At 44.5% G+C, this 9,318-nt stretch overlaps 1 protein-coding gene across 5 annotated transcripts; it reads right to left on the bottom strand.

The window, feature by feature from the left end:
- Positions 1-1,210: 1,210 nt before the first annotated feature.
- Positions 1,211-9,141, bottom strand: KCTD6 (potassium channel tetramerization domain containing 6). 5 transcript variants are annotated; one of them, XM_061472852.1, is made up of 3 exons: positions 9,093-9,141; positions 3,837-3,945; positions 1,211-2,612 (listed from the first exon to the last, which is right to left on the bottom strand). In XM_061472852.1, the coding sequence occupies exons 2-3, from the start codon at positions 3,861-3,863 to the stop codon at positions 1,926-1,928; spliced, it is 714 nt and encodes a 237-aa protein (XP_061328836.1). In that variant the 5' UTR covers positions 3,864-3,945; positions 9,093-9,141; the 3' UTR covers positions 1,211-1,925. The 5 variants fall into 5 exon arrangements, with proteins under 5 accessions (XP_061328836.1, XP_061328837.1, XP_061328835.1 ...); XM_061472853.1 differs by lacking the exon at positions 9,093-9,141 and adding an exon at positions 6,843-7,736; XM_061472851.1 differs by lacking the exon at positions 9,093-9,141 and adding an exon at positions 6,849-7,736.
- Between the last annotated feature and the right edge of the window lie 177 nt (positions 9,142-9,318).

Raw genomic sequence — 9,318 nt, 5'->3', positions numbered from 1 at the left:
TTGTTCTCTTAGATCAAAAAGTATACTAGAAAGTACATCTGCTTGGATAATTAACTCAGCTCTCAACTTGCTCAGCAGTGGAGTATTCCAGGCTAATGAAGATTCAGACAAAGCTGATGCCAACTCCAGTCTGCAAAATTTCCTTTGCTGTTAATAGAGCCACTCACATAGTCTTTCTGTAAATCTTGGGCTCCAATAAAGTGTATTATTTCAAATACTGCTTCTCTGATTATTATACTTCATAATTATGGAAAAGGCAGGCTGATCCAGGCCAGTCGTTAATTTGCTAGTAAATGAAGTGTTGCAAAGAACATCTTGTGATCACAACTCAATGCCAGTTAACACAGATATTTCTTACCATGTGTTGCAGGAAAGAAACAACCACTTTTCCTGAGCTTCATCCGTTCAGTTTTTCTTCCTCCCCTTATAGGAAGAATAAAGCTCTTATTGCCTCTTATGACAAGTCAGAAACTCTGTGATGTTTGAAGAAGGGGAGACAAAATATAAGACAGAAATCCAAGCCTGTTGAATGAGAGATGGGATAGAAAGCTCCTGCCCTCAAGAACCAGCAACTGACACAGAAATCTAGACCCCCTCTTACATCCCCAAAGAGCAAAGCTGTTGTGGTAAGGAGCACCTGAGCCAAGCACTTCATGGGAGAACAGGATCCATCTGTCCAAATGGATAACAACTGTCTTGCTCCCAACAGCATTCAAGTTAAAGCATAACCAGAAGTTCTATTAATAACTAAGACAAATTGCCCAAGAAAAGAAATGGCTACACAAATTTGAGTAAAAACACAGAACCTGAGTGCCTTCACTTGAACATCATCAGCAGCACTCCACAGTTAAAATTCTATCTATAAAATCGTTAGATAAATCACTGACAAACCAGGTAACAATCCTTAGCAGCTACTCAGGCTCTTTGTTGCCTCTATCCCTACCCCTTTAGGCAGGACAAATACTTGGCATCTTTCTGTTAGTCATAATGCAATTCTCAAAACACAGTTTATTCTATAATGAGGGCAGCTGAATCAATATAAAAAGGCACAAAGTGCATCAGTAATGGAGGAGAATGGAACCCTACCGGAGCATCTGAACTACTCTGCAGCACAGAAAAACAGGGTTTGGATGGGTTTTTTTAGTTGGTTGGTTTTAGTTTTTTGAAGTATTAAGAGTTCTAGAAGACAAAAAGAAAATACAAAATAGTATTCTGTATTTCACATTTTTATTAGCTTCTTGCTGGCAGGCATTACACTTGGGAATAATATTGCACCAGGCATTAAAAATATTAATTCTACCACAGGGACATTTTGCATTTAGAATCCAATATAAATATTTCTAATCATATTTCCATGGCTACAGATAATATTTGGTTGCTTGATTTATATGCATAGAAAGAAACAGTTGTCATAACTGTAAGAAACTGTACTTATCAAGTACTTTTAAAAGGGAGGAATTTGTTTTCCTAAAATATTACAATACTGTTTATTTATTTAGAAACTAAATTAGACTACATGATAGCAGCTTTTCCCCAACTGCATTTTAAATTCTTTTTTGTTTCTTGCTCCCAGTGTCATCATGTTAGATGGATTAGAAGCCATTTTAAACAGAGGTAATTTTAGCACTTTTGACTCAGAGAATTGTGTTAATGACATAAAATACCCTATTGGACTAATTCTTCGGACTCCCTCTTTCAAACAAAAAGGTGTCTTGACTGAACAGGCACATGCACGGTTTTCTTTTCAGAACAGGACAAAAGGACAGAGCTGCTGGAGAAGGGAACTCCTCCAGTCCTTACTGAGAAACAATAAATAGTCGTATAAAAAAAAGCCCACATTGTTGCTTTAGTCAAAACCCAGATTCTCTTGGGATTACTGTCCAGTGAGGTTGATAATCACTGAAGCGGCTCCTGGAGAGCCAGAATCAGTCATCTGTTTTCCTTGCCAGTCTACAGAAAGTCCAGTTATGCTCCACTGTGTTCTCATTGGCCCGTTCACTCATATGATGAACTCTGGTATTCCTGATTGTGAAGCCTTGCTTTGTGATGTACTCCATGAGGTGGACTCTGAGTGATACTTCTTGGTGGTAATCGCACGGCCCAAAAGTGAAGGAAACCTGGCAGTCCCTGGTGTCCATCATATGCTTATTCCACTTTGTGAAGTGGTTTGAAATGCCTTCCAGTAATGAATGGACTTTTGTGGTGATAGTGAGCTGTGTGATGATTACAGCCACTGGGTTGGAGTACTTGGAAAGCTTCCGGGTGCTGGACAGCTCCACCACCTCCTCAAAGGTATCCACGGGATACAGTGGTTTGGGGTCATTAAGACACTGAATGAGTGGTTCAATCTGATAGAAGTCTGCTTCCTTCCGCAGCAGGTCAAACTCCTTGAAGTCCAGGGGCAAAGTGAGCTCTGAGGTCCTTAAAAAGTTAAGAACATAACGGAAAAGTGGTCCATCTCTGTCAATAAAGTAATTGCCCTGAGAGTCCCTGGCAGTGGGGAAGTCTCCCCTGAACATGGCCCCAAGCATTGAGTCAGGATATCTCGTTAGAGTTGTGAGGGATGTCGTATACATGTGTCCACCCACATTTAGCGTGACTGGATCAGTCATCTAGAAAGAGAGAAATTGCAGAGTTTATCAAGCCACCACAAGAAGATTCAGTCACCTCACTGACACACATGGCAAAAACTGCAGGCTCTGCAGAGAATCGCACTTCTATCCGAAGCCTTTAAGCGGTGTTGAAACCCAAACAAATCCAAGCCACCTAGCAACAAGGCACAACTGGCAACTAGACAGGGTGATAGTTAACATTCAGAATGCACATTTCCAGAATGCTTTAGAAATCTTAACAACTGAGCTGTTGCCACAGAAGCAAGTTTTGCATTTGGGCAACAAAGTTTTTTCCTATTCTAAAGATGGGGAAATGAGAAGAGAGATATTTCCTGAATAGCAAGTTAGTCTGAATGCGGCCCAGCAGTGTTTCTTACTTTTACAATGTACCATTCTAGACCAAACAAAAAGGGGGAAAAAAAATAAAAGGAAAAAAAAAAAAGAAAGAAAAAAAATCAGCTGAACAAGTCCTAAGCTTCTTTCTCTCCTTCAAAACAGGATGACAGTGCAAGTTTAGACACAAGACCAAGAGCTCACAAACAACATAATCCATGCTCTGGTTCAGAGGCATCATTAAAACAAGCAAACAAAAAAAAAAAAAACAACCTTTCAGCTTTTAAGTCTAAAAAGACATTTATTAGTAAATGTAGAAGAGGGAGGCAGAGCACAACCTCTCTGCATCGGCTTCCAAATAGCACATGAGGAAGCAAGAGAGAAAGGAACATAAATCCCATCTGGCCACCAATCCTAACAACTAGGACTGAGGCCAGCCAGAGAAAAGAGACATATGCATGGCAGCAGAATGTTTAGAAAAGGAGAAAAGGAGAAAAATGAGATGCACTTGTCTAGTTCGAGGCAGGGTTTGCAAAGAAAAATATTTTTCCTTCATAAATAAAATTACAAAGTCCTTAAAATCACAGGCAGGAAGCACTATTTTCTGCCTTTGTGCGTTAGGAAAACAGTAACAGTGAGCTTAAGGCAACACTTAGGTACTCACTGATTGCACCTAGGAAACATGAACCTGAGCTATCTCACAACCAGCACATGAGGTAAAGCACTCCAGAGAATGTAAGTAAGCTATTGTAACATACACAGCTTTTTTTCCTCACGACTGAAGCTCTGGATCTATACCCAAGACAGATCTGGAAGAACTCTTACTGTAAGGTCTCAAAAGCCTAGCTGCCCCACACAGTGCACACTTCCACAGGCTCCATACGCACTTACCATATATCCCCAGTCTCCATTATCCATCTGTTCAATTGCTTGAACTATGGTATTCCAAGTTTAACAGAAGGCTGCTGAAAGCATACACGATTTACCTCCTCTTATCTCCCTGCAGGAAAAAGCACACACAAAAACACAAAACAAAGAACAAAACATGGCAGACCATCAGTACCTAGAACAACCACCAAGGGGAATGCTTCCTAATCAAAGGTAGGCTTTCTGCCAGCAGAGCATTCAGCTACAAAACCACATTAGCAAGGGAATCTACAAACATGCTTTTCCCACCTTCTCCCTTCATGCTACCTACAGGACTGCCTCCAGAGCACATAGATAACCACTCCGCTGGCTGTCTGACCATCCCAGTTTTGTTAAATGACATGCAATCTGCTTCCGAGGATAACATACATTTCCAGACTGCCTTTCACCTGGGAAACTGTGAGTACTTCGAAAGACAGATGTTCTTTTCCCAATTAAAAAAGTTGATTTAGCCACCACTGATCATACATGTGATTTGTTTATATTGTCAGAACTTCCATGCTCCAGTTTTAAACTGCACAGAAGAATAAATCAAGCATGAAAGTCAATGAGCAACAAGCAGAAAAAAAGTATCCCTGTAAAATAAATAATTCAGCAGTGGAGAACTGCAATTGATAGCAAGAACATTAAACTACAATGTGAATGGACTTCACAGACACATAGGCACCCTCAAAAGAAATCTCTTCAGGGACAAGCCAGAGAACATCAAACATGTTTTCAACAACGCCCCAACAAAAGCAATTTGAGAAGTGATTCTTGGTTTGACTTCCCTGTCCCTGAACTGCTGACTTGCATAACAAGGGGACCCTCTCAACACAAGCACACCAAGAGAAATACAAAGCCCAGGTTGTGCAACTTGAGGTGGAGGGTGGGAGTGAATGACTCCAGACACCAGTGGAGGTTTTCCAAAAGTGGCCTGCCAACCATGTCAAGTGATGAACGGACCAGAAGCCAGTCACCAATAAGCCTTTATCCCTACCCAGAGCCTGCCTCACTGCTAGAATTGCTGGAAATTTAGGTCAGTCTGTTTTAAGTAGGGTACAGCTTCGCAGCTTTGTTTATTTTTACATCTTACAGACCACACAGTTACCAAGACTTCTGCTTCCATCCTCTTTACTAGCAAACTTCAACACGCAGGCACCCAGCTAAAAGCAGCACAAAGATCAAGCCCAGCCAGAGCCCTACATTCCAAACCAACTGAAGGTCCACAGTTAGTTCCCAACCAAAAAGTTTCTTGCCCTTCGCACTGCAGCAAACCAAGTTGGCCTCATTCACCACAGAACAAGGCCGCACATCCCACCTCTCTGGGCTGTGTTATCCCATCCAATCCTATAGCCTGGACACAACAGGGTCCAGGAGATCAGGCATTCAGGGGCGGCAGCACAAGCAAAGCCTCAGCTATGCCTCAGATGTATGAAAGAGTAGAAAAACCCAAATCACTATATGAAAATCATGAGGTGAGACAACAGAAGACGAAGGAATACTCAGATACAGAACTAGTCATACCAGGATCCTATTTTTACAAATTAGAGACAGAGCATGCCTCAAGAAAGTACATTAAAGCACAGCCCGACAGCAGATAAACCTGGAAGGCCAGCTCTTTTGCCAGCCTCTGTAATTATGTTATTTAAACTGTTCACAAATCAAGAAGTGCATTCATTCAGGTTTTCTTTATTTGGGATTGTCATTCAAGTACAGCCCATTAACTTTATCAGCAGCCCATGCCTTTTCGATTCCAGCACTTACAGGTGTTATTCTGGTCAAGTATAACACATAGATGCATTAAAATGATAGGAGAGACTGGTCCAAGCTTCTGATAGTCAAAGCAACATTCACTTGAAGTGAACTGATGCAGCCAGCCCAGAAACTTCCCTAGTAATCATGACAGAGGAGATCTGCAGTGTTAATAAAATTAACTTCAATTATATAGTCAGAATATTCCAAAGACAATGTCCATCAGTTACATTATTTTGGTCAGCATCTAAAACCACACTACAGATGAATCAAGACTATCAGGGCAAGAAACAGATAATGCTGTCTATATGAAGGCATGAACCAATCTTTGATCACAGCACTGCTACATAACACTGGAGTCAATAACTTACGAGCAGTCTGCTGAAGCAAACCCACCCTTGACACAGAAGTGGCGCTGAGAAACCTCACCGACGTTTGCCTAAGAACCTAGAATCATTTGGTACACGCAGACCAGTGCTGGAGCAGGGTGCACAATACAAACAGATGATACCAGGAGGCCACCTGAAAATGCTTGTGTGATCACAACTTCTCTCATCAGCCTGGGAGCTCTGAATTTCTAGACTTCACAGGCAAAAATAACTCTGTTCAGGTGCAACCTGAGGTAAGTAGTAGCAAAGCATGTCACCAGAAGGATAAGGACATACACCCTTCATGATGTACACCCTTCCAATGATGCTTGATATTCTTCCTGAATGAAGTATGATGGTGCATCCATGGGGGTGGGCAGACACTCACTCCATCTGTACCCTGGGATGCACTGCCTCAGGCCAGCTCTTGTCCTTGTGTCAGACAACACCACATTGCACCCAGGGGCAGCCTCGCTAACGTGGCTACTCATGTCCAGACAGCAGATAAGAGATGACATGCAGCCATATCCCAAACACAGCCTGCCTTTAATAACCATAAGAAAAAGTCACGCAAGACGAAATTCAGACAAATTGCTGATACCATTTAAGCCAAATGGGATGTCACTCTTGGTGAGAGCAGAAGCGTACCGATTGCGTGAAACCACAGTCCTGCTTTCATTGAACTGCTTCTGTAAGCAGCAAGAAGATACACAGCATTAACATGGTCATTACAGCTGCTTGCAGCAGCCAAGCACATCACAAACTAGTAATACAAAATGAGAAGCAAGTACCTTTCAAGAAAAATACTCAAGTCATCATTTTATACTTAGTATACCAAATTGGATACCTGCATTTATAAAACGCTCACTCTTACTTCATATGTTATGACTCAGAGGATCACAAGGCTCTTCACAAGCAACACTACTACAACAGGTATTCCTGTTAACTTCAGCAGGGCTTCTCCCAGGACAGAGCTGCTAACGTGAAACCATTCTGCAAGCTGGAATTCAGAGAAAGCAAGTAAGAGTCAGCTGAACTTCTGCTTCTGTGAACACACACATGGGCTTAGGCAGGACAGGGGATGGTGGCAGCATTCCCGAGACCATGTGCATTGCAGTTGGTCAAGGCCACAGGCTACACACTGCACCTGGAGAAACCCATTGCACTGGCACTACATGCAGTTACTTGAAGGAGGAGCAGAAATAGACCAACAGTTAAAAGTCAAGTCATGCACCACCTGGTTTGTTCTAAATGGTTTTCATCTAGTCTTTCCAACAAAAGAATTAAAGGATTTACTTGTGGCACCATCTTTAATAGACACTTTGGTATCAGTATAACAACACAAGCTGTTTAACATCCACACAAACTGTTTAACTGCTTATACAGATAAATACACCTGGTATTTCAAGCTACTCACCCACTTGGTGAGCTCCCTGCCTCTCACATTTAGATCTCCAAAGATGAAAAGGAACTCCTGCCCTCAGCATAGCTACACTGTACATAGACAACCTTTTTATTCCCCAGGCAGCCATAACATTTGAAAGGCAAGTTTTTATTATAAATCATTATCAGTTACTCACCTGAACTGACAAAAACTAACTAGCACCAGAGATGACTGCACTCCATCACACTGTACAGCAAGACAAGTCTGCAGAGTGAACCCATGAGGCTTCAACACTCTGCCACCCTAAGGGAGTGAGGAGGAGGCAAGCTCTTAAAACAACCAGTTATCAAACCTTCTGGCAAATCAGATCAGCTTCACTACAGAAAGCACCCATCACCACGTCAAGTTTATAACAACTAATAGATAATTAAAAATTAACTCACTTCTTGCTTTTTAGGTTTTTTTTTGTTTGTTTTTTAATTTTCTTTACTAATACTTAGTCTTCACCCCAAATAAGAGGGAAAAACGCTCACACCAGCCACTCAGTATTCTCACTCATTCATGTCTAATTGCCTCACTATAAATTCCAAGATCCCAAAGTTTCCTTCCCACCCCTGAGGAGCTCTGTTACATCCTGGTTTAAGTCCAGGTTCCAAACTTTCATTTTAATTGCTAGTCTGAAGAGCCCACATCACTGTATCACTTGGGTTCTCCTCTCACGAGAGCCAAAAGAAGACACTTGTATCTAACCTGGTCCTGCTGACCCTATGCTGCTGAAGTAACCCCAGGCACCCAGGCTTAAAGCATCCCTCACAGCAGTTGGGTTTTACCCATGTATTTTGCTTCTTAGGAACTAACCACTAGTTGGTTCTGTGTGGAAATATGTCTCCAAACAGTTCTAGAGGAAGGCAAGTGTCAGAAACACCAAGCCTCCCTGCCCACACCAGTGGGGCTCAGCATGAGCATGGATCAAAGAGCAATGCAGCAAGATAGGGGCAGAAGTCCCTCCTGTGAGCCCAGGCCAAAGAGGGGTCCAGGTCTTCAACAGGAGATGGGAAGCACTAATTTCCATCACAGAGGAACCAGCGAGCTCATGGTGGAGGAACTCTCCCCAAAATTACAATGATTCAGCAAAGATGCTGGAAATGAACCCAGACATTTTACCTCCCCCCTGCAAGTGACCCATAAGCCCACAGCCTTCTCCCCACCCCGCAACAGTGTCCCAGCTCTGCCTCCTCTCCCCGGTACAGCAAAAGAACCCATTCCCCTCTTTGCGTGGGGCAAGACCCACATACCTGCACCCTCCCTGACAAGAGATCACCGCGTACGCTGTCTCGCACCCCAGCTCCTTCCCCCACCCCAACTAGATGCAGGACCCACGCACCAGCTGTCCCACCCCTACCCTAACATCGGGTCCCCGGTATCCCACCCCGTAGCCCTTCCCCGGCACCGAAAAGACCCCGGGAGCCCAAACCCATGCCCTGCACCTCACACCCTCCCGGGATGGGGCCGTCCCGCCCTAAAGCGTTGCCCGCCTCCCGGGGCGCCCGGCCCCGCGCCCCCCAGTCCTGCGGCGGCCCTGCCCGGCACTCACGGGAGCAGCTCCCGTCGCTGAGGCAGAGGCCGGCTACGGCGGGGACAGCGGAACACGAGAGCAAAGCGGAGCCGCCAACGCCGGCAGGCAGGGGCGAGGGCGTGTCCTGACCAAGCCACGCCCCACAAAAGCCGCACCACCTCACGTTTGTGGGGCGAGGGGCGGGCGCCGCCGGGCCGCGGAGCACCGAAGCGCCGCTCCCGTAAGGCCGCCGGACCGGGTCCCCAAGCGGGGTGGGAGCCGCCTGGCCCGAGCAGCCGTGTCGCTAAAAGGCGAAGCGGTGGCCGAGGGCGGGGAGCTCAACCCCGGGCCATGCAGCTCCCTCCTCAGCGCAGGTGGGGGGCACGGCGGTCCCAGCCAAGCGCA

The sequence above is a fragment of the Pezoporus flaviventris genome, unplaced genomic scaffold, assembly GCF_033815535.1.
Source record: "Pezoporus flaviventris isolate CSIRO_AGI_PZ_B2104156 unplaced genomic scaffold, CSIRO_AGI_Pfla_v1 ptg000073l, whole genome shotgun sequence".
In the NCBI taxonomy this organism is placed as follows: domain Eukaryota; kingdom Metazoa; phylum Chordata; class Aves; order Psittaciformes; family Psittacidae; genus Pezoporus; species Pezoporus flaviventris.
This window is presented reverse-complemented; position numbering and strand designations above follow the sequence as displayed.

Coding starts and splice junctions, on each gene's coding strand:
- KCTD6 (XM_061472852.1), bottom strand. CDS start 3,863: ATGGATAATGGAGACTGGGGATATATG. Junction 2,613..3,836: donor ATGGAGACTGGGGATATATG/GTAAGTGCGTAT, acceptor CTCTCTTTCTAG/ATGACTGATCCAGTCACGCT.